At 36.8% G+C, this 26,035-nt stretch overlaps 1 protein-coding gene across 1 annotated transcript; it reads right to left on the bottom strand.

The window, feature by feature from the left end:
• On the bottom strand, positions 1–25,987 carry alkbh1 (alkB homolog 1, histone H2A dioxygenase). Its single transcript, XM_039742201.1, has 6 exons — positions 25,824–25,987; positions 16,257–16,365; positions 14,369–14,531; positions 7,366–7,456; positions 1,164–1,357; positions 1–449 (listed from the first exon to the last, which is right to left on the bottom strand). Exons 1-6 carry the CDS (start codon positions 25,953–25,955, stop codon positions 23–25), a joined length of 1,116 nt encoding a protein of 371 aa, XP_039598135.1. The 5' UTR covers positions 25,956–25,987; the 3' UTR covers positions 1–22.
• Positions 25,988–26,035: the final 48 nt, after the last annotated feature.

Here is a 26,035-nt window from a genome sequence, read left to right as displayed (position 1 = left end):
TTGCACTAGAGTAAACTTTTAATCAGACATCTTTCTTTCTTTTAATTTCACTTGTACCATTTTCTTCATGATCGTCATAATAGGCATCCGATTGTCCCTTTACAGTTCTTTTATTGCTAGCTTCGCTAGGGAAAACCGTTCCGATTTTGAGGACTTGTCTTACGGTCATGTTTATTCGTGATGTCCGCATATACTCTTCACAAATTTTCCAATCGTCTTTGGAAACGGTCTGTACAATGGAATCTTCTGTATTCTCGTTTCTAAACTCCTCAGCAAGACTCTGAGGGACAGGATGGCTATTAGTACACATTACTATTTGAGGAACAGCATGGTAGACAAGACGGCTTAATCCCGACATAATTATAATATCTCCACTATGCATAAACATTGGAGTCACTGGGTCTTCTCTGCTTAAACCACCAAGGAGAAAGATTGCAGAATGGCCGAAACTAAGAGAGAGAGAAAAAAAAAAAAAATCTTAAAATTGGAAAAGCAGTATTGAGTTGTTTTTTTTAGTTATCTACATTAATACAGATAACCTTTCTGATGCTGGAATGCTGGAATCTATTTATGGTGATCTGACAGGTAAATACTTGGGAAAGTTAAGGTTATTCTACATGTGCAGTTTAAAGTAGGCTATAAACTCATACATCTTTGTAGCATAAAAACAAATGCTTAATTGCAGGAATAAGTCGGACATGCTTTGTTTCGTTATTCTAAAACATGGAGATATTCACATTAAGATGGACATTTCTTGAATTAATATGTTATAGTTTTTTAGCAATAATATTGTTATGTGAAAGCAATGTGGTACTATAGCTACATACCTAATTCATGAATTTTTCCTTTTCACGCATAAAATATTCAAAAATATACTTTAGTGTTCTCTGTTACGGTCTTTTTCCTTTAAATTCCTTATCTGATGTGTGAACACTTGAATGCACTGAGCAAAACAGTTGTAAAAAATATTAAGACAGTCGTATTCCAGTATAGCGATCAAAAAATGTGCTTTGTAATCAGAAATGGTAACTTACACTTAAAGAACAAAACAAGCAGTAAAATCGTAAACAAGCACTAAAGTTAAACAACATCTTAAAAATCCAGGCCGTCCCTTGAGATTCACAGGTTTACAATTTGCGAGTCTGTCACCAATTGAGCATTACCTGAACGACAGCAGTGGCTGACTATGATCAAGTTCAGATTCATCAACATGAATTCCAAGAGAAGAATCAAAGTGGTAGTAGTTCAGGATTCCTGCCTCTGCTGAAAAGTTCTGAAAGCCGCAGACGGCAGCTACTTTCTCAGAAAGAGCATGGAGATCATTGGGGAAAGGAGTATATCTGTCTGCGGAGTAAGTCTGAAAAAGACAAGCACCAACAGATGTGTACAAAAAAACCTAAAAAAAATGGATATGAACTCTAAATTTGACTGGTTGACAACAATGCATTTTCTTTACAAGAAGTATGTTTACAAAATGACTTCAATTTTATGGATACATCCTTCATAGCTTGTCTACATTACTGACATGTTGACAGAGTTTGTCCTATAGTTGCACCAAATTAAGATCTATTTCAAATAAGGCAGGCTGTTCCACCACTTTGCCAAATGCTTTAAGATTTACTGACTAGAGAGGACAATGTTTTGAGCTGAATTTATTGTCTGCAATCTAAAACAATTACAGAAGTTGCGTAGCCTCGTATGTCATCAAGTATCATTATAATAAAATAACAAAAATTGCAAAACAGGTGCTATGCTATGTTATAGCATAGTGCCACAAAAACGTATCAGAAAGCTTGAATCTTGCCTGCATTGCTGACACCTTGTAGGACTGTTCCACCAACTAATGGACTTTTTACTGTAATCTTGTATCACTGTGATTCAGCCAAAACTAGGATCCAATTTCTCCAGTTCTCCTGTGTCCAAATTAACTAGAATGACGCCTTGTTTGGCTCTTAGGCATCTATTGGGTCATTGACTGTCATATCTTGTGTGTGACAACTGTACACATTGATGAATTTCCACAAAGCACTACCATTTTATTCTAATGTTAGCTGGCTAACCACAACCCACCTGGTATTTGGTTGTGGTGGCTTCTACTGCCTTGTTTCGTGAATGGTCTGTTTCTGCCTTAATGAGTACTAAGAACTCAGTGCAAGCTTTGAAATTCATGTTTGAATAAAATATTACCTTCTACTGAAAATGAGAAAAGTTGCTATTTTTAAATATTCACTACCATTACACAATCAAAACCACCTGAATATTTCCGCTTGTCATTTCTCTTTCTGAACTCCTCTACCATCCCGCCACACACAATCTGTCTATTAACACCCACAAAACTACAATTCTCCCTACACATTTGGTAAAGTTTCCTCAAGACGATAAAACCAACTTGCTACACAGGCAACTCAAGAAAGCAGCATCAGCCGTGCAATTTATTTTCTGCAATAAATTATTTTCTGACACAAAGGACAAAAACTGTTGTGAAAATATAATGTGCAGAGGGCTGTGGTCAGTCAAAATTAATATTTAAAAGTGACAGTATGGTTTACTAGTTTCATACCCTCACAGGTTTAATTCTATAATGAAATACCCTTCTCTCTTACTTTTCGCTAAATTAATTATGTTAAAGAGACAGGCCCATTTAGACATACATAATGTAAAATCTAGAACGGTGGAAAGGTTCAGTTCAAAAGTACGAACAAAGTGCTTAAAACGTAAAAAGCAATAAAAAGTGTAAATGTCATTAATCCTAATAAATGCAAAAGTCATTTTACTTAAATGATGTTTTCACCACTACATATTTTCTTTTTCATATTTTAATCATTAGCAGTTCTAAGGCCATTTATACAACCATTTCACATTTCTAAGATCAATCTTTGTGGATATTTTATACTAAGGTGATGTTATCGGAGTACATCAAAAAAGTTTTTTTTTTTCTTTTCTTAAATAAGCACATAAGCATCTCTGGAATTTACAAAAATGTCTAGCTCAAAATAAATAAATAAACACATAAATGACAGGGAAAACACATATACATCATTTAGGGAAGACTGAGGCCAAGTGCCAAGAACAAATTTATTGTCATTTGAAATACTTAAAAACATTCAACAACTGCTATACTGATGCTAGTAAACATGACATGAAATGAAAGCACTCTTGTAAATCTGAAGCTCAACACAGACTGGACTTTCTTTTCTCAAGCTTGTCTTTGGTAAATGTATTTCATAAATCAGCAAATAAAACATCACACAGTCTAGGTAGATAACTACATATAAAATAAAACGTGATTAAATTTGGCTTGTACCTTACATCTTTACTGAGGAGTAACTGTACTAAAATTTGAAAAACTAACTTTTCAGTGTCAAGTGAAGATTACAGCTATTGATAACCCAGAATCCCTCACTTATTTAATATTAGGTTAAGATCAAATATTGTTACTGTAATTAGTAAACAGATAGTTTATTATCCATACAATTAAATCTGACTTTTTCAGTTCTAAAGAAAAAGAATATACAGTCAGTATATCTTAGGACTTTGCAAAAAGAAAGCAAAATAATTAAAAATGAAAAACTATAATTACCAATTGAAAGAATTATGTTTACAGTTCAGCGAAACAAATTTAGTGCTCCTAATTTTCTTAAAATTTTTGAAAATAATTGCTTTCGCACCTAACTACCACTTTTATGGCATGTCAATAGTCACATCTGGCTGTGTTTCGAGTTCAGTGTGTACATTCCCTGCAAAACCATCCATTTATCTTATGTGTTAAAACTGATATTTTTTTACTTTCCTAACTTACTCAACAATAATGACTACTTTATGGAAGCACTATTGTATATTTCACATTCACTTATTTTAATAATCAAATATTAAAAAAAAAAATGAGCAGGTATTTCAACTGATCCCAAAACAGGCTGTATTACTCTCCTGTCTATAATGAAACAGCCAGTAAAGCATAATCAGTCCACCAGAAATATATAAAAAAAAAAGCACAGTAGAACATACAGACTTGCCAATGTAAGTCAATCAACATCTGAAAAATGTTTTGTCACAAACACTACCACAGAGAACCAAAACTCAAGCCAACATGAACAACAAAAGGGCTTATGGGATGAATGCCTGATCAAAAAGACTTTAATAGCAATTAACTTCATGTATTAAAGTGATAAAGGTTTGAAATGCAAGGTCTATAAAACTGAACTGAAAGGGTCACACTGCCTTCCATCTGCACATATCATGTTGATAATTAATTAAAAGAAATTTAAAGTTTTTTTTTTATTATTCATCACCATAAAAACTGGAAATTAGTTATCTTCTATAATAACTCATCCATTCATTCATTTTATTTTGACCTGTTTATCCAGTTCAGAATCACAAGGAGCTAGCAATGAGGGTATGGTAGAATTCAATGCTGGACAGGGCACACAGTACATAACAGGTTGTTGTTAACATTATTCATAACATTTTTGTAACTTACTAGCTAGTATAGTGAAACCTCGGGTCACAGATGTCTCTGAACATGTACAAATCGGGTTACGACCAAAAAGTTTGCCAAACTTTTGCATCTGTTCACAACCACACACTTGGGTGATGAACAAGCCAGTTTCCCTTCCGGTTCATACACGCTGATGATTTCCGCACGTGTTCAGTCTCTCCCTGTGCATTCCCTGTGCAGCGAGAGAGCGCGAGAAAGCAGTTAAAGAATGCACCGGGTTGTTTTTAAAGAGACTGATTCCAGCATTGTTTTAATCTCATTGTATTTAATGAAGACTTTTTTCTATTGGATTTTAACCTCCACTTCACTTACTGTATGTTTTTATGGGATCATTTATTTATTGAAGGATTCTGAAAGCACTGCACTTTAATTTGGACTTTGTTTTTAATTGTTGTTTTGCTGATTTTAATAAAAGCACATGGCACTTTTTTGCACCATCTGATTGCTCCATTGTAGTGCCTCACTGTCGTGCTCATCTGTAACATTACCAATGGTGAAGGGTTTAAGGGCTCCCGGAAGCGAGATGGGAGCATGCAGCGAACCCGCATCTTTACAGACTTTACCTCAAAACTGTAATCTCCTCTCCAACCAGTTCCTCCTCAATTCCTTCATGCCAAAACTCAACTCATGCAAAGTTAGTTTTCTTGGTTGTTTATGGTTAGTTTTTGTATGAAATACAGATTTTTCAAATGTTAATTTTTTTCCCCCTGTGCTTAAAACTCATTAAAAAAAAAAGTGTTTACAGCGAGCGGTTCGTAAGGCTGTAGTGTGAACTCTTGCAATGTTAGTTTTCTCTGCTCAAGGTTTTCTCAGTGTTATTCAATGTTTTTACATTTAGTTTACTATTACACTGTGCACTCTATGGTATAATTAACTATTTTTGTGCTTAAAAATCTTTAAAAAAAATATATATTTACATACAGCTTGTATGGTCCGGAATGGATTACTTGTATTTACATACAATCCTATGGGGGAAATTACTTCGGTTCACGACCAAATCGGTTTGTGACCAGAGTTTTGGAACGAATTACGGTCGTGACCCGAGGTTCCACTGTATGTATGGAAAACTTGACTTGCTACATATGTACTTACTTTGTGCTACAGTAAATCTTGTTAGAAACAGATTACATCAAAAACCTTCAGATAAATTGATACCATTTACTCTATAGTTATTGTTATTTCCATAAGTTTCTAAATTGCTGTAACTGTCACCTAACAAATGGCCATACAGTACTGCATTAATAATTCATATATTGATTCAGATAATACAGTGCAAATTTTAAAGTACAGTGTTGTACTTTGCTTCAAGACATGCCTACTAAAATTAACTTTACCATTTTGCTAGAAAAACACAAGAGGTGTCTTGAAATATCCTTTTAACCCACAAACTTTAGTAATGGTTCAATTTGTTTGACATAATACATTTTAATAGGGAAAAACTGAGACAGATTTGGCATTGCTACATAAACGTTTCAATTGCTCTTACAATTAGTTTAAAATAAAATTCAACTAAGAGAGATGGATCTTTTTCATATGATATAAATACTATTTTAAGTCTCTAACCATTATCTGGACTTCAAAAAATATCAAGCAACCTAGTCCATCTAGAAATACATTTTTTTTTCATTGTGTCTTGAAGGCAGCATAAATGGGAAGACAGAAATATCTATTTATTAAAGACTTCAAAAAAATGTGAATCTTGCAGCTGCTTTTTCAGCAAGAGAAGTCATCATGATTTCTGTCAAATTGTCCAACAGCATTTCCCTTCATAGGATAATCATTTAGTGAGGTGGAGGATTAGGCAAGTGAGAGAAAAAAAAAAAAAAAACACAATCCTCAAAGCAACTGAACAAGGAAAAAAAATGCAATTATGTATAAATAACAACATGAATAAGTCAAATATAACAGCACATTAAAAAAAAGGACTACTCTGAAGCAAAAAGTACTTGCTTGTGGAAGGATTTATTTAAATACAGTGCGTGTAATTTTAATTTCTAATTAAAAAAAAATTGCATTTCCTTCTCATTATGCGATACCCGTATCTCGCACCCCCTGTGTCTACAAACGGCACATCTGCATCCACTTTTTTATTTCAAAATAAACAAAATGGATGTTACAACCTTTGAAGCACAGTCATAACAGACCGCTTTACAGTCATCCATTAGTCTTTATTAAATAGTAATGTGTGGAAGATGGTTTTATACAAAAACCTATTTTCTGATGGCATCCTACCACTGTTCAAATGTTTTGACATTTTCAATGCAATATTTGTGTGACAAAATAAATACAAAAGTAACGAACAATTAAAATACTTGAAAACCGACTTATGTATTTTTCTCCACCAAAGTCTGCATTTGTAACAGCAGATTTAAGATTTTACCAGATAAACATGCCAAAAAACATAGATGTGTAATTTTTGCACTTGTTTCACATGACACTGTTACTTTAGGTGTTGGGTGTTGCTAAATTGGCACTAGTGTGCGCGAGTCTGTCTTGTGTGTTCTCCCTTGTGATAGACTAGTGCCCTCTCCAGGGATTGCTATTGTCTTATGTCTTATGCTTGCTGCAATAGCCTTTGTCCTTCCCTCGAACAAGCCCAGGGTAAACCAGATCTAGAAGATGGATAAATGATACCACATTGTTTAGAATTGTGATGTGAATTCTGCTTGAGGGTCTGGTAAAGTATGCAAAGGTGCATAATAATAAGGAATATTAATTAAAACATTAAATATTAAAGTTAAAATTAACATTTTTATGATAACATTGATAAACAGAATGATTTAAATAAATCCTTTTAAACATAAAGCAGCAGAAAAGAGAAGGTTAGTCTCAAAAATGGAACAAGAAGAGGTCTGAAATCAATAAGTTACCTTTGTGTCCCAGTTATAATGGTAACCCAAGGTCACCCAGCGTAACTTCTCTAAAAGAGTTTTTGGCGCCCTTTTCACAGAATCCTTTAACCTAAGAAGAACAAAATGAAATATTTTAGGACAGTCTGCAGAATATAGCAAACATTCTGTAAACCTTTGCCCTTGATAAACTGCTCCCGCTGCGCTGAGAAATGTACCAGCAATCAGGCACATAGCAATAAGCTTTCCTGGCAGGAAGCTTTGCGAATCATGCAAGAGTCCTTGCTGTTGCTAAATTCATGATGGAAGCAGTCAAAGGCTGTAATTTTGATCTCTGCATCATTCTGTCAAGAAGTACCGACACTGGTAAGATTGTCAGGTATACGTTTTATTAATGTAAAAGAGGTTTAGGATTTTCATAATGTTTCTGATTAAATTTGTCAAAATAAAGGGGAAAAGGAAAATTAAAAAATGTTTTACAAAAAATAAACAGAATTTAAAGTGAAAATAATTTGCTGGTTTGAAATAAATAACTGAAAATTCAGGGATGGATTTGAAAAAAAAAAAAAAAAACAGTCTGGTTCAGAAGTATTTGGCCAATGACATAATTTTGGCTCTGTACTCCACCCCAATGGATTTGAAATAAAGCAACCATTATGTGAGTGAAGTGTAGACTTTCAGCTTGAATTTAAGGTGTTTACCAAAAGTAATGTATGAGCTGTTTAGGAATGACAGCCATTTTTCTGCATAGCCCCTCCAGTTCCAGGGACTCAAAAGTATTTGGACATTTGACTGACAAGCTGTTCCATAGCCAGGTGGGAGCGGTTCCTTTATTACTTCATTAATCATTAAGCAGGTAAAAGGTCTGGAATTGATTCCAAGTTTGGAATATGCATTTGGAATTTATCACTGGGAATTCTCAATACGAGGTCCATGCAAGTAAAAACAATCCATAATTAGGCTGAGAAAACAAGAGAAAGCAAACCCTTTAGAGAGATAGCAGAAAAACTAGAGGCCTCATGAATAACGCTGTGTGATGGTACAGGTCAACTCTTTGCTCCTGGGAGCATCTTGAACCAGACACCGTCAGTACCATAACCAAAATGAGTGTGGCAGATGAGGACAAAAACACTCCAACCTAGGAGATGGTGAAAAGTGCAAGTGCTTTTATTATAAAAAGTGCAGTGCTCAAAAAAGTTCAATAAATAATCCATAAAAAAGTGAATGGTGGGAGGTTAAAAATCAATAAATATATAAAAAAAAAAACGAGGTAAAAACAACGCAGTGCAGGAAACTCATTTAAAACATCTGCAAGCCCTGGTAACTTCCTTTAAAATAGACATTTCTCCGGCTTATCCTATCTGAACCTTGCAGCCCAGACAGACATCGACCAGCAGGTGCAGACTCCCATCTCATCTGGCTCGTGACCCCTGCCGCCAATCCCACAGTGTCTACAGGCAGCCACCGAGCCCTGTTCCACCTGAACCACTGCCAATCCAGGCACCTGGTGCGGGTACTCTGTACTCCCAACCGCTGCCGTCTCAAAGACTCCTCCTGGTGAGAGCACCTCCAGAGCATAATGGTTGCTCCCAAAGAAGCTCAACAGGAGTGACCCACAATCCCCTCCTGAGCGATGGCCATTGGCTTCTCTTTTGGGCTATACTCCCGCCCACCTGCTTCCACTCTGTTCACCGGCTTGTTTGCTCTCTTTCTTCTGCATTCTTCTTCACCGATCTTTAACCTCCGCTCTCTTCTTGTTTCTGAGCTGTGGACCCGCTATACAACAAGCTTTGCTTAGAATTCACACTAAAACATGGCGTACTAACAAAAACAGAAATAAATGTGCGTAAACAAAAACAGTAGCACTGCTTTGATGCTGGGTGACACCAGTTTGGAAAACCGAGCAGCAAAATGCGTATGCATGGTGTGAGGCTGCCAAGAAAATGTGAATGGCTTTGTGCCAAGTTTAATTTTTATACAACTTGAAGTGAGCGTGGAAACAGGCGTATGCACCATTTTTGTGCATATGCACCTTTAATACATGATGCCCTGAGAGTGGTCCAAATAATCATTTGATATATTCTTACACTGGTGAACTCAGCAACATGATTGAGAATTCTTGGTGAAGAAGAACCCCTTCATAACATTTAGCTAAACCAAGAACACTCTCTGTGACGTAGACCTATCATTGCCAAAGTCTACAATCAAGAGAAGACTTCATAAAAGTAAAGGCCGACAGTTTACCTCAAGGTGCAAACCACTGGTAAACATCAAGAATAGAAAGGACAGATTAGAAGAACTGAGAGGCATTCTTTGCAAATCCATATAGCCTACATTCAGCAACATAATTTTTTTTTTTTCTTATTCTCATTTAAAACAAGATTCCTTATTGATCAGTTTCTAGCTATAGAATCCTGGCATCTTTGGTCACAAGACAAAGTAATCCCAGAGAAGTAAACAGAAAATGAATAATTTTAAATTCTACCAGCCATTACTAAAAGCTCATTTTGATTAAGTGATTACAATCAATTTAGATAACATTATATGAGAACTGCTCGATATAAATATAGGATATTTTTATCAGGATAAAATATTATATATATATATATATATATATATATATATATATATATATATATATATATATATATATATATATAAAATTTTAAATAATGCAATGCTTTTATTTATGGGGAGAAGAGTATTCGTATCAAATTCAATATTGGCATAATTTATCAATAAATGTACAAAAAAGACTGAATACTACTGCTTAGGGCAGAACATTACATACATTAAGTACATCAACTAAAATAACTGCAAGAATGGCCCACTGAATAAGTCGTCTGATTAAGAAGGCAAGCTCAATTAATGTTTCACACGATGGAGCCACTGGAGGTGGTAGTGGAGGAGAGAATGAGGGGAAAAAGTCGAGTGCCATTATGAATAGTGCTACAAATTCTCTATCTGACCTGCTAGCACCGAGTACTTTCACCTAACAAATTATTCAACAAAAGTATATCAAGAAGCACTATTGGGGCTTCTTTATACCAGCAGCAGTGTGCATGTATAATGCCTATTTGTAACTACTCTCTTATTTTTAGACAAGTCAGATGTTTTCCTCTTTTTCCGTAATTCCTGCATGTATTTGAGGGGGTTGCCGACGTTTGCTATATTTTCTGAGCTTGTGCAAAAAGCTAAATTTCTCTCTTGGGATAAATAAGATCTGACAATCTACCTAAATAATGCACATTTTATATGTTTTTAAAAATATTTGAGGATTACTGGGTTAAGATGCGTTACTTTCTGTAATGCGACTTCCATCCGTAGACATTTTAAGCGCATTCCGTTTTTTGCTCTTGATGGCAGGTGGTGATAATAGATTATCAGTTTCATACTTTCCTAAAAAGCAGCATGCATCAATGCAACTCAGCATATTGCCAGCTCTACCTAACAGTATTCTTTAATCTTTGCATCCAGGTTAATTAGGATAATAGCGCACTAAAGTTTACCTTTAAGCAGAGCTATGATAACATTATATATTTTGTGTGTGATGGCATTCATACCACTAGATTTCAGGGATACTTTTTAATTCTTTTACCATTTGCCTAACTAATAACAACTAGTTCACTAGTAAACAAAGGCAGATTGCAAACATAATGTACATTTTGTAAGAAAGCAAAAATATATACTATTATTCAACTTTGTAATGTATTAAGGAACGAAAGAAAACCAAGTTCAATAGCAACTGAAGTATGCACTACAGGTAACTCAACCACTGGGTCACAAATTGCTGTTGCTTATATTGGTAGAGAGTATTACTGGGTCACAAAGTGGGTCTCCACTCTGACGACTGCACTTGATTTACCAAGTGACACCAAAAAGGTTGAGAAAGACTGCAATGGAGTATTGGAATGTAATATCTTTTTGATACACATTGACAAATGTTATTCTTTTTGGATTTTTGAATCGTCAGTGCAAACGTAAAAGCAATGTATTTAATTAATGTTTCCAAAACAAAATCCATCGCTTCAGCACTCTCAATCCCAAAGATGATGTACTGCCAGCATATTTGCAGGATATTTTTAACATATTATTTGCAAACTTTGCAAAAATTGTCAGACTCTCTACACTCTCAATATATGAACTAGGGCCTTCTCCACAGTGCAGGCCTTTTTCTTTATTCTGTGCCGCAAGGACTGCAAGAACTTTTTGTAGAACCAAAAGTCAAAATTGTCTACAAGTCTGACTGTAGCTTTTACAAGTCTTGTGTCCTCAGTGGCCAGAGTTTGCTTGCTCATGCAGTGCAGTATAAATATGGTTTAAGGTGTAACAAGCGGCAATTCTAAATTGTTCCTAAGGTGTGCCTGGGGTGTTTGTGTGTGTGTGTGTGTGTGTGTGTGTGTGTGTGTATGCCCTGCGGTGGTTTCCTGCCTTGTGTCCTGTGTTGGCTGGAATTGGCTCCAGCAGACCCCCGTGACCCTGTAGTTAGGATATAGCGGGTTGGATAATGGATGGATGGATGCGTGTAACAAGCAAAATTGAAAATGGTGGAAGGGGGTTTGCTCCAAAGGTTAAATTACCACCGAACCTTTATCAGTATTAAAGAACTTAAAGGTTTTCTACATACGGTATATTGATTGGGAGTGAAAGTTTAATATTTATCACTTATAGGAATGTATACTGTATATACTCTATATAGTGCACAATTACACATATCTTCAAACAGTATATACAAACTATATTTTTAAATATTGAAGCATTTTAATCTCAATTATTTGTAGACAGCCCTACTTCAAACATAAAAAATTAGTGCGTGATTTGCATTTTCATGGTCATGAATGCAAAGATTCTTGAAATTCATTTCCACAATAAACAAACAATGATTTATTTGGGATAAAAAAATTTTCAATGGATGTTACATAGAGACAAATTTTATTTATTAACAAAAAAAAACAAAACTGGCTCTTCTTAATATGATACGTCTAAGAAGCAAGAAAGGAATTTTCTTTGCAAAAACGTGTTTTTTCCTAGACTTAGAAAGGTTTTGCTGCAGAGTAAATTGCCTTTTTTGTATTTTGATATATTGCGGTGTTGAAGAACATGTGAATATTGGAGTCATAGACAAGCTCTTTATTTTTCACAAATTATTTTGAAAACTTAAGTAAAACATGAAATAAAAGCACTGTCTGAAGCATAACAGAAACCTACAAAACTTGTATCATTTATTTATGTAGTGTGTAGCTTGATCAATGAAATTGTTCAATTATCCTTAATCATAAAAATCTTTGAGGTTGAAAGAACAAAAACATTAGCAGATGTACGTGTCTTGTTATCTCTGTGATGTTTGCGCGCATGTATAGTCAAATCTTTGTTAACTATGATGGTGGCTGGCTAACCACTTAAACATTTGTCTTTTAATTGTTTTTTGCGATACGACTCTGTATGCACTACAACATGTACATCACAATCAAAACAATTGCAGGAGCAGGGTCATTGTTCAGAGGTTTTTTTAAATAAAGTTAAAGGGACACATGACCAGCTGCTTTAGTGAGCGCTGTTGTAACTTTTGTGCATTAAGTCTGAGATGAACACAATGGTGTGAATGAATTGGTGCTGCGATAGATAAATCCAATTGCTGTTAAATCTTTCACGGTCAAAGTATGTCTGGCACATGGTCATCTTTCACCATTTTCCCACCTTTCAATTCTTGTGACAATCACTAATAAGATACATAACAATAGACTCTTGGTAGCTCAATATCTCAGTGCCACAGTTTAGCCTTAACAAAAAAGGAGCCACTCTGCATAAGTACAATAATGCTGAAAAGGAAAGATTGCTTATTAAAATTACCAACACCATTTTACTTTTCAATTCTCCATTTAACACAATTACTTTAACTCTTAATATTAAACAATCATGAATTATCTAAACTGCTGGCTTATGTCATAGGCTCATCACATTTAAATATTGTGTAAATTACAAGAATCAAACAGATCTCAAGGTACTAGCTTATAGCTTCAAATAACTGCACTACACTTATTACTATATAAAGCTTTTTAGGTGCTGTGGCAGATGAAGACCCTGTTCTTATCCTTTTAAAAGTCTGGTAATAACAGTCTAGCCCATAAAACCGACAATTTGTTTTTACACTTAGACAAAGCCAATAGCTTTTTAATTCGCACCAGAAGGCTTATAATATCTATACAATAAAATGGAAATTATTTGGTTTGCTGATGCTTGTCTCCAAGATCTAAAGGAAAAGACAGGAATAGAATTAAACTAAATAAAATAGGGGGAAAAAAAGGAAATACATTGAGTAATCACTTTATGAGATATAATTACCAAGAGCCATCATTAATTGGGGCATGGATTGCAAAATAAGCTGTCAAAATGCACCACAGGGATGTTGGCCCATATCATCTCCAAAAAAGATTATAGCTGCTGGAGGCTAGCTGGTGATGGAGCTTAAATCCAAATATCTTGTTCCATCTTATCTTACGGATGCTTGTTTGAATTGAGATACAGTAACTAAGGAGGCTGCTGCATTAAAAGAAATTCACTGCCATGATCCCAGCACCATTTCAGAACTCTTTCAACCTTGTATTTTTGAGAATTAGCAGATAGGTCCACTGATGTTGCACAGGGATGTGCCTTTTTGGCAACAATGCTCATATATCTTTATATTTTCACATTCTGGTTTGTTCATATCATGAAACTCCATGGGTTAATAAAAAAAAACAAACAAAAAAAAAAACAAAAAAAAAAAAAACTCTTGTCTTGTAATTTAAATATATTTTGATCCTTCAGAATGAATCTGCAAGAACTAGATTTCCAATTGGACATATGATCTTTCGGTGCTTGGATAGTTGCGTTAAATATCGTACTTGCGCAAATAAAGGGGTTATGGACTGAGTAGTAAATTGTATGTAAATGGAAAACATACTAATAAAGTGATTTTGTAGCATACAGCAGAATGAAACTCGGACTGTTTTAAGAGTTAATTATTATCAGAACTGGTGCTCACCTCATTCCAGGAAGGCTTTTCTCCCAGAGATTTTCAGTTTCTGCCTGTGGCATATGCATGTCCAAATTGCAAATATTTGGTTTCTGCGTATAGGTTTTCAGACATTGTTTTACCCAGTAGCGTTGAGATCCAGGAAGAAATGGGTTGGTGATGAAAATGAATCCTGTTATTAAACAAAAAAAAAAAAAAAAAAAGCACACACTTGAAACTAAATGAAACACTGCAGCATTTTCAAAAACTACTCCATCACAACCTTGCTTTCTTTAAAGCACCAGTGATGTTACACTGGTCATCATGTGAAAGGAAGTAGGAGAATGTTGCAAATGTTTTGCTCGAAATTGTTGCTCTGTTATTGTTTAATAATGAGACAAATCTCTTAGTTGGAGGGGCACTAAACACTTGGACACATACTTACTATGCAGAAAATTAGAGATAAAGTTGCCCAATACGAAGGAGGAGTTTGGGGGCATGCATTGATACAACATGTCACCACACCCACCACATGACAAACCAACTCAGGATCCCAGATTAGGACCCAAATGTAGCCATGCAATAGGTGACACCTCAGCACCACACTAGTTTGAATTGAATGGAAGTGCAAGGTTTTTTTTTTTGTTTTTTTTTTATATACAGTGGACGGAGTGCCAATCCAGGCACCAACCTCCAAGTTCACCCTGCAAGTTGGAGGACACATGACATTTTTCAGGAAGATCTCAAACTTTCCCCATGAAAAACAAGTTTCCTCCCAAAAAAACTTACTAAATCTTCAATCATATTACAAATCTAAACATTCTGATATCTTCATTTAATATCTTTTACAAAAGGCTATTAGATGATTTTAAAACATGATCTGGAATCAAAACAAACAAACAAAAAAAACTTACCAAGTTCTCACACGCTGAAAACAAATGAACGTCTCACGCTTTTAAGACAATACGGTCAAAAAACAATCCACTCAAACCAAAATTAAACTCAGTCTTTATTCAGTTGCTTCAGGTTTGTGCTGAACTTCAGTAATGATGAGATCACCCAAAAAACGGAAGGCTTAGTTATAGGGCTTTAATGTCTTCAAACAAATATGATGTGGTCACTCGTGAAGGTGCTTGTGTTGACAGCATATAAAATGCACATTTACTGAATTTTGCAATTCTCCAAAAATATTTCTGTACAGAGATGCCTAATTAGTTTATGTTTTCCATCCAACACAAAAACAGAAATCCTCATTCCAAAAAAATTTTTTCTTTTTTTTTTAGTATTAAGTATTCTGGGGCGGCACGGTGGGTAGCGCTGCTGCCTAGCAGTTAGGAGACTCGGGTTCGCTTCCCGGGTCCCTCCCTGTGTGGAGTTTGCATGTTCTCCCCGTGTCTGCGTGGGTTTCTTCCGGGTGCTCCGGTTTCCTCCCACAGTCCAAAGACGTGAAGGTCAGGTGCATTGGCGATCCTAAATTGTCCCTAGTGTGTGCGCCCTGCGGTGGGCTGGCGCCCTGCCCAGGGTTTATTGCCTGCCTTGCATCTTGTGTTGGCTGGGATTGGCCTCGGACACCCTGTGACCCTGTAGTTCGAATATAGCGGGTTGGATAATGGATGGATGGCTTAAGTCTTCTTGTGTAGTATGATTACCTTGACCATCGAAAGTGAGCAGCACCTAGCACTTTTCCTACAACTTTTAAATGTATATTAATAACTCCTTGGGTGGTTTTGAGGGTAATTTAAATGAATAATTATTTAAAAAAAAAAAACAGTGAAAAAAAATGTCCTTTTTAAACAATATCAAATCAGAATAGATTGATTTTATATAAGAAGTACAAATCCATAATTTTAAATTTTAAAACACAATGTGAATATATTGTATTTGCATTATTCACTACACATTTTATATATAATTGTACCTGGATATCCATCCAAAGAAAAAGCCTTCCACTTTCTTACTGGGTGAAGACCGCATTTATGAGCAGCATTATCACTCACTGCAGATGTGCTTAAATCAGTGGTAAAAACCTAATGAGCAGGAAAAAGATGACAGAAAAAATGCATCAGGTGCTAATACAGTATGTGGCTACATATGTTCTAATGAGTACTCATTAGTAATAGACTTGTGTAGCAGGTCCTAGGAGACCTATGGTGTCTTCATATCCAGAGGCAGTTAACTTTAGCTCAGAGGTAAATTCCTATTTCTATTGAAATAAATAGTAGCAACAGAAGCATCATTATCATGGGAATATCTCACACTTCCAGGATGTTGGCTGGAACCGGCTCTGGTTTTTTACCACTTATTTTATGAAAATGTGTAAAATTTACAGTTAGAAAAAGGAAGAATGTATGGGCAAGCAAAAAACTTTTTTTTCTGAAGACACTTTATGTTTAGATAGAATGCTTTCCAAAATTCTATTTAACAAAAAAAATAAAAAAATAAAAAATGAATATATAAATATTATGATGCGAATAAGAGTGTGTATGGACAGGCAAATGTAATGTGCAAGCAAACAACATAATTAATACAGAATGGCACAGTTAATTCCTACAAATATGCATTACTGTTTTATTTATCATATATATGATATGTTGGATGTCTATAATGTACATGGGTGGCACAGAAGGGGATAAGGTAGTGAAACTGTGAGAATGTGTAATTTTTCGACAACCTTTTCAATTCCAAAATTAAGTATTCCAAGTAAAAGTTATATTGAAAATGGCTTCAAACATTTACGATGGGTAGTGGCTTATTTATGGTCTTGCAAGAGAGTACTGTAGAAAGAAGATACAAAAGCATTGTAGGCATGCCGACAGGCTAGTTAAGCAACCACAGAGACAATTTCAAGGTATATTAGAATCAAGACATATACCGGAGGCTACTACATCACATCGAAGTCCTAGGTAAGAGATGCAAGTTTACATAGGATGGGGAAACAATGACAATAGACTTGGAATATGTACATTATGTTTTGGTAGAAAAGAAGTCATCTCATCAGAAAACCGCTCGGTTGATTTGTGGAGGGAAAGCACACAGTTATCCGTCAATAAGATCATGGTTAATTAAAATGGAGCTTTGGGTATGTAGACTTAGGATACCAGGCAGACGAGAAGTTTACTCTGCAAACTTCTGCACTTTTAAGGGACTAAAATTATACAACAGTAATTAGAGATCACCCTTAGAAGATGAATCTCTCAATACCCAAGCTGACAGAGGACAATATCATTTTGCATTGCCTTTTCAGTAGATTAGTGATGAGCTGAGGCAATTCATTCTATATTCTGAAAGCGATTTCAAGCACTTAGGAGAGAGCCACCCATGACAGGGTACATAATCACGTTAGTATTCACTGACCTTTACACTGATTACATAGTAATCAGTGAAATATCTCATTTTTGTTGACAATTTATTATGAAGTGAGAAGAAATGTAGAAGTACCTGGTTCCCCTCTACTTAAGGTAGTCATGTCAGGTTAGGGAGCATGCACTGGTATAGCGCATTACAGCGCGTTGACGAAACAGCAGGGGATCCTGCTAAAACTCATTATTTTAACATGGCTTTCTCATAGTTACATTTTAATGTATCCTTATCAAGCTATATGTGCATTTAATTACTTTTATCATGGCTCCACAGTCCATACTAACCCCTACTTTCTCTGCTGTTCTTTTTTAGGTTTTCTGTGGTTGCATTCTGCACCACCACCACCATCATCATCTGATCATGGCACCATGCAGTCCTTACATTGATGGATTGAAGGGAGTACCCCAGATGTCCATATGACCATCTTCATCAAATTCTTTCACCGGAAGCCAGAAAGCCATAAGGACTGCTTTAGATCATTTATGTTAGGTAGAATGCCCATTGGGGGCTGAGCAGTCGCTTGGTCTTGGAACCCCTGCAGATTTTGTTTTTTAAATTTTTCTCTGGCTCATCTGGAATTTTTTTTGTTCTTAGTTTTCTGTCCTCCCAGCCATCAGACCTTACTTTATTCTTCGTTACTTAGTATTGCCATTCTTATTTTTGTTTCATATAAACTTTTATTTATCTTGTAAGGCACTTTGAACTACTTCATTTGTATGAAAATGCGCTAAATAAATGTTGTTACTGAACGTTCAAGTTCAAATCCACTATTAATGACACTGTGTTACACGATCAGTCATTTATAATTAACAGAAAGACAGAGGGAAAAAAGACAAATTATTCTATTCTACCAAGCAGCAAGAGCACCACCATATGTATCCTGTATGTTATACTGTAATATTTAGTAATGGAAACATTAATTAGGCACATTTCTTAAGTTACATTTCTGATTTGCTTATTCAGGTCAAGGCCATTTGAACTGCTGCCTATACTAGTGGTATTAAACAAAAGCAGGAGCCAAATCTGAATGGGCCACTAGATCATTGCTGGGCACTTTCCAACACACACTAATTTATGGATTCGATATCAATTCTGTATTGACAGTGAAACTAATCCATACCTTTGTGGGAGGAAAAATAATGGTATATACGGTCAAACACTCATACTAAGATTGGGAGAAAGTACAGACTTCACACAGACAGTGCTTGGACAACAGATTTGAACCCTGGAGCTGTGAGACAAAAGGGGTTATTCATATTGCACAATAAAGACTCATGTAGTTGCATGTGTGCATATCTTCCCTTTTAAATAAAAGGTTATTCTTTGGATTTTTTTTTTTTGGTAAGCAATATACACAAAAACCAGTTCAAAAGAGTAGCTTATCATGTTAATGACACTGTTCGCCGATTTCATTATTTCTAATTCAAAGCATTGCAGCAAAAATCATAACTAGACCTAAATCACTATGTTGGCTTCAATTTATGTTGAGACACTATATTAAATGTCTCCCGTCTCAGAGAATCATAAATGGCCTGCTCTCCTTAACCTTACTGAAGTTATTAAGGCCTGTGCTCCATATCGTAAATTGTGATCAAAAGACATAGGTCTTCTCTAAACTGCTAGTGTACATAAAACTTCTATGGCAGGGGTCCTCAATCACAGTCCTGGAGGGCTGCAGTGGCTGCAGGTTTTTGTTCTAAAATGGCTGCTTAATTAGAAAACAATCCTTGCCAATAATTTAATTTCATGGTTTGTTACTGCTTTAACTCTGACATGTCAGGTCATTCTCATATCCTAGATTTTCTTCCCCTTTCTAAGGATATCATCCAAATGATTTGAAGACTAAAATGGAGGAGTAATTCTCAGTCCTTCACTTTTTTCTCTTCACTTTCCTCTGAAGTATTTAATTAAACCAAACAGTGCACGATAAACTAGCAAAGGTGTAAATGGAGAAATGCTGCTCTCTTTTGTCATTTGCATGTTATTGTTAATTAGGAGAAATTCAAAACAATTAAAACGGCTGTTTAAGACTAAATTAAGCAATAAGGGTTCAAAATCTTAACGAGTGAGACAACTAAAGTAAAGCAGAAGTGTTACTTCAGCAAGAAGTGCTTCTTATTAAGCAACTGGGTTGGAGCAAAAACTTGCACCCACTGCGGCCCTCCAGGACTGTGACTGAGAACCCCTGTTCTATGGGAAGAAGACCTTTTATAAACAGGAAAACTCTGAAACAATCTGCCTCCTAGTATTAAAGAGTAGTTCAATTCAAAATAGGACTTACAAAGCATTGCTTTAGGTTTACAAATGTTAAAACAACTGCTTACGCTATTCTTATTTCGTTTTAATAATACTAGTAGTCATTCTTCCTTTTTTTGGTGTCTCGTGGAGGCACCCGATATCACTGCCATTTCAGTTAATCCTAAAATTGCAAAGAGGACCTTGAAATGGATGTTAAATAAATGAAACCATATGAAACTTATAGGTCTGTAAAGTTTTAAACCTTCAGTTATCTCATTTCCAGTTTTTAAACACTCGCTTTCTGCCATACAGTAGAGCAATACTAGAAGTCATATGCATAATTTTCAGGACTTTAAAAGGACAGTTCCTTCATCTGTCTGTAGCAAATTAGAATAGTATGCATGATATTAAAATAGTTATTAAGTTACACTTAATCCAAAGTACATCAGCTGGGTTATAACTTCACTTAAAAAGTACAATCAATTCATCCAGTTCTACACTTACTTCACTGGCTCCAGTTAAATTTGGACCCTATTTTAAAATTCTCCATTTGATATATATAGATTCATAAATTGCCTAGACCTCCGCCAATAACTTCCCTACCCGCAGAACGTACCGTTTTTACTCGTGTACCACGCGCCCTCGTGTAAGACACGCTCCCTAATTTTTAGGAAAAAAAACCCGCGAAAATCGTTTTGCCCCGTGTACGACGCGCGTTATGATTGTATAGGAAGCGTTTAAGGCATGTTTTCCGCAAAATGCCCTTCCGTTTTTGTTGCATGACGAAAGTTTTTCTTTCTTCCCTCGCCAATCTCAAACACGTGACTCTGGAACACCGTACTTGCGACCTGCTAATCGATTTCCTATGTTCTCCGCTTCCAAAATCACTTTTAGTTTCTCTCCCACCGTGAAGGAGCGTAAACGCTTGAATGACAACGCTGAACTGATTCAAAAACAGGAGCGAGAGAGAGTGGGAGCAAGCAAGCCCAAGCAGAAGAACATTACATTACATTTCCTCGTGTATGACGCACACCTGATTTTCTAATGCTAATTGTCGCGAAAAAAGGATGGTAGACGACTGGGGTGGGGTGTGTATGCTGAAACTGATCACTTCTGCATACACTGCTCCCACGTAGGCCGCTTTTGGGCAAGGACACCTAATTAGTATATAAGGGAAGGTTCCGCCCTCAGGTTCTTTGGACGCTCAACCGTGGGGAAAGGCGCACACCGCCCGGTCTTATCTGATAAAAGGCACACGGGTTGATCCTCTGACGAGACTGACATGCGGGCTCCCTCAGTCTACTGGTCTAGGATGATGGTTCTGGGTCTTTTGATGTATGTTACTGTATGTATGTATGTTATTGTAAGTATAAGTTTGTCTCTTTAAGCATATATATTTATTTCTATAACCCATTCATATGTATTTATATGTTATAATTGAATAAGTAAATTTTATTGAAGTATCGGACCTCTTCTCTCTGATTTTTGACTACTTATGTTTTAATCCCTTGAACCATTTTCCCAAATCAAAACACGGTCTCATAATTCCAGAAGTTACTTTGTTCCACAATGATTCTTCTCAGATTTTTTTTGCTATGCTTGGTGCTAAGCAGATTTGGCCTGGTGTACCCTGGAATGAACCTCTTGTGAAGCCTTTATCACATTTTGCAGTAATCATCATTGTTGCCTGCGCAGTTTGCGGTTTATTTGCATGTCATTTTGTGGCATCGTCTAACTACACCGATCAGCCACAACATTAAAACCACCTGTCTAATATTGTATAGGAGCCCTTGTGCCAGGAAAACAACTTTATATGACTCGTCGAGGTATGGACTCCATAACACCTTTGAAGGTTATCGGACACCAAAACATTAGCAGCAGATCCTTTAAGTGTTGTAAGATGCGAGGTGGGGCTTCCATGAATTGAAATTGTGTTTCCAACAACATGTCCCACAGATGCTAATTTGGACTGAGAATCAAAACCTTCAACACTTTATCACATTCCTGACACCATTCTTGAACATTTTTTGCAGTGTGGCTGGGTGAATTATTCTGATAAAAGAGGCCACCTCCATCAGCAAATAATGCTGCCATTAGGGGTCTACATGGTCTGCAACAATCTTTAGGTAGGTGGTACATGTAAAAGTAACATCCACCTGAATACCAGGACACAAGAATACCCACAACATCATTGACCAGAGCATCACAATAACTTTATCAGCTTACCTCCTTTCCAAAGTACATCCTGCTACCATCTCTTTCCCCAAGTAAACAACACACACACCCACATGATCTAAAAGAAAATATGGTTCATCAGACCAGGCCACCTTCTTTCATTGCTTCTCAGTCCAGGTCTGATGCTCACATATCCCATTGTAGGTACTTTCAGTGGTAGATGGGCCAGTATGAGCACTCTGAATGGTCTAACAGCTACACAGTCCTATATACAGCAAGCGGTGATGTACGGGGTGTTCGGACACTTCTCTTCCACGGCCAACATTAACTTTTTCAGCAATTTCTGCTACGGTAACTCTTCTGTGGGATTGGACCAGACAGTCTAGCCTCAACTATCCGTGCGCATCAATAAGGCTTGGACGGCCATGACTGTGCCACTGATTCACTATGTGTCCTTCCTTACACCACTTAGGGTATGTGCATACCCAGAGCATTCCACAAGAACTGCCATGTTGGAGATGCTCTGACCCAGTCGTCTAGCCATCACAATTTGGCCCTTGTCAGTCGCTCAGATCCATACACTTGCCCATTTCTCCAGCTTCCAACACATCACCTTCAAGAACTCAAAGTTCACTTGCTGCCGGTTATATCCCACCCCTTGACAGGTGCCACTGTAACGCAATAATCAATGTTACTACTTTCACCTGTCAGTGGTTTAAATGTTGTGCCTGATCACTGTATATTAATACAGGGTGGTCCAGATCTAATTGTGCAGATCTAGATCGTCTGGATGACTTTGATTTATGTGGGGACTATTCCAGTTCGGCATGAAGGCGACTCTTCATGTCGTCAGTTCACACACTTCTCGATGGTCCGGGATTTTTCAGGTGATTTTCTATGTAATAAACTTAATAAGTTATAGCGTAATGAAAATTGCATAATTAGATCTGGACCACCCTATATGTGTATAATACACTCAGCGTTTAAAGTGAATGTGCGCTTTAAGTACAAATTAACCTTAATTAAAGTAAATGTTGTATTGCCAGAATTGAAGTTACACCTGCATCACGATTTTTGTAATATCTCAGTAACATTTCCTGCCTCTTCACAGACTGTGGAATACCCTGGGATCAATGTACTGTATATTGTCTTTAACTTTAAACAATCATACTTTATCAGTTACTTTGAATTTAGGGGCATAAAGGAGGTAAATAATAAAGTATATACGTTCAAATTACAATTGTTTTTTGCGATTAATGTGGTGATTTTGTTAGGTTATTCTGTGTTTTATTTCAATCATACTATACAGCAGATGTGTACAGTATGCAGAGTTTCTAAAAGACAGTATGCTATATACCAGCAGTTCCCAAACTGTCGGAGCCTTTTCAGGTGGTACGCATCGCGGTCCCTGAAATTTAATTTATCTGTGCAAATCCCTTTATGACAAGCCTGTTGTGAGCAAAAACCAATGAAACTGTTTTAATACAATTCCCAAATTTAGTGTGGTGTGAAGTTTCATCATCTGAATAAATAAAACCTATTATTCAAATCAGTATTTAGTTCATTTAACGCTAACATAATTCCGTTTCGCGGAAGTCAACTTCTACTTCTTCACTGTTTGAGCTTTTGGTCACTAGATGAAAGCACAACGCCGACACTATTTAGTCTTCGGTAACTCTGCCTCACAGAAACCGCTCGTGTTTGTTGTTATACGTGCACTGTCGCTGTATCGCATCGTAGTCACTAGATCTAATCACAAAGCCGATACCATTTCGTCTTCGGTAACTGTGTCACATACAGGCCAAAGGCAGGATTTAGTTTCAGGGTGGAATTTATCGATTTATGTACATGCACAATTTTTTTCATCAATTTTTTTGCATCATTTCTTCCAATTCTTTAACTGTTATTCAGATTTCGGGGCGGTTTAGACCCGAACTACCCCTTACAACAAGGTGCGGGTGGTACGCAACGCAACTCACTTAACCTCAGGTGGTACTTGACGTCCAAAAGTTTGGGAGCCCCATGCTATATACACTCACTGGCCACTTTATTAGGTACACTCAATCAACTGCTTGTTACCACAAATATCTAAATCGGCCAATCACATGGCAGCAACTCAATATATTTAGGCATGTAGAAATTGTCAAGACGGCCTGCTGAGGTTCAAAATGAGCATCAGAATGTGGAAGAAAGCAGCTTTAAGGGCCTTTGAACGTGGCACGGTTGTTGGTGCTAGACGGGCTGGTCGGAGTATTTCAGAAACTGCTCATCTACTGGGATTTTCATGCACAGTCATCTCTAGGGTTTACAAAGCACGGCCCAAAAAAGGGAAAATATCCAGTGAGCCGAGGTTCTCTGGGCGGAAATGCCTTGTTGATGCCAGAGGAGAATGGCCAGACTTGTACGAGCTGATAGAAAGTCAACAGTAACTCAAATAACCACTCGTTACAACAGAGGTACGCAGAAAAGCATCTCTGAATGCACAACACGTCAAAAACTGAAGCACGTGGGCTACAGCAGCAGAAGACCACACCGGGTGCTACTACTGTCAGCTAAGAAGAGGCAACTGAGGTGACATTTTACATAGGATCACCACAATTGGACTATAGAGGACTGGAAAAAAAACATTGCCTAGTCTGAGGAGTCTCGATTTCTGCTGGTTTGACCAGAATCATGGATCCATTCTGCCTTGTATCAACGGTTCTGGCTGGTGGTGGTACAATAATGGTGTGGGAGAATATTTTCTTGGCACACTTCGGTCCCCTTAGTGCCAGCTGAGCATCATTTAAATGCCACAGCCCAAGTATTGTTCCTGACCATGCACATCCCTTTATGACCACAGTGTCCCCATCTTTTGATGGCTATTTTCGGCTGGATAACACGCCACGTCACGTCACGTCACGTCACAGTGCTCAGATCATCTCAAACTGATTTCTTGAACATGGCGATTAGATCTCAATCCAATAGAGCCCCTTTGGGATGTGGTGGAACGGGAAATTCGCATCATGGACGAGCAGCCGACAAATCTGCAGCAACTGCGTTATGCTATCATGTCAATATGGATCAGAATCCCTGAGGAATGTTTCCAGCACTTTCTTGCATCTATGATCCCGAGGAATTACGGAAGTTCGGAAGGTACTAGCGAGGTGTACCTAATAAAGAGGCCGGTGAGTGTATGAATGAAACGTTTAAGATTTCTATTGAGTTTTTATATGTTAAGAAAGGCATTACCTATTCATTGCTTTACAAATCCGACTCATGAATATTACGATTTGTAAAACTTGAACAAGTCAGCTTAATGTTGAAGTGGACACAATGGTGAACACCTAGCATTCAGTAATTCTGAATGGAAATCAAAGAAAAGTAAGAAGGTTAGTGAAAAATTGAAACCATAGAAAGACAATTAAATTAATTACGATGTCCGAAACATTAGGCAATAAAAGTAATAAAAAATAATGAAAATGTACTCCTCTACTGAGGTGACTGGTAGCAGCTCATTTTATAATAGGAAGCAAAAGAAAGTGCTAGGTCCGGTGGCTTCCTGCTTTTACTGCCAGGTAGCTGATCACTAACCGATTACTGCAGTCGATCATTGTGAAAGTCACCAGATACATCCGATGTATCCACGGACGCGACCATACACTATATCGACTTATCACCCAGTTACACCAGAAGCATCGCAATGTTTAGGAATTTATTAAAATGTACTCACTTTTCCGAAATGGGTTTCTGGCTTTGAAAAATCAAGAACATTACTAAAATCCGGAGGAGGATTTCTTCGTTTATAGAATCTAAAGAGCTTTCTAAAGGCATCTTCACCCTGCTCTAATACAGAAGCCGCCATCTTGCCCAAGTTTACCTTTAACCTCTGCCATCTGAAATAAAAAATGCTTTTACAAAAGGAATAACGTTCCACAAACAATC

Source organism: Polypterus senegalus, chromosome 18, assembly GCF_016835505.1.
Source record: "Polypterus senegalus isolate Bchr_013 chromosome 18, ASM1683550v1, whole genome shotgun sequence".
Lineage (NCBI taxonomy): Eukaryota > Metazoa > Chordata > Cladistia > Polypteriformes > Polypteridae > Polypterus > Polypterus senegalus.
Note: the sequence above shows the minus strand (reverse complement) of the source record. Positions and strands in the feature narration are given on the sequence as shown.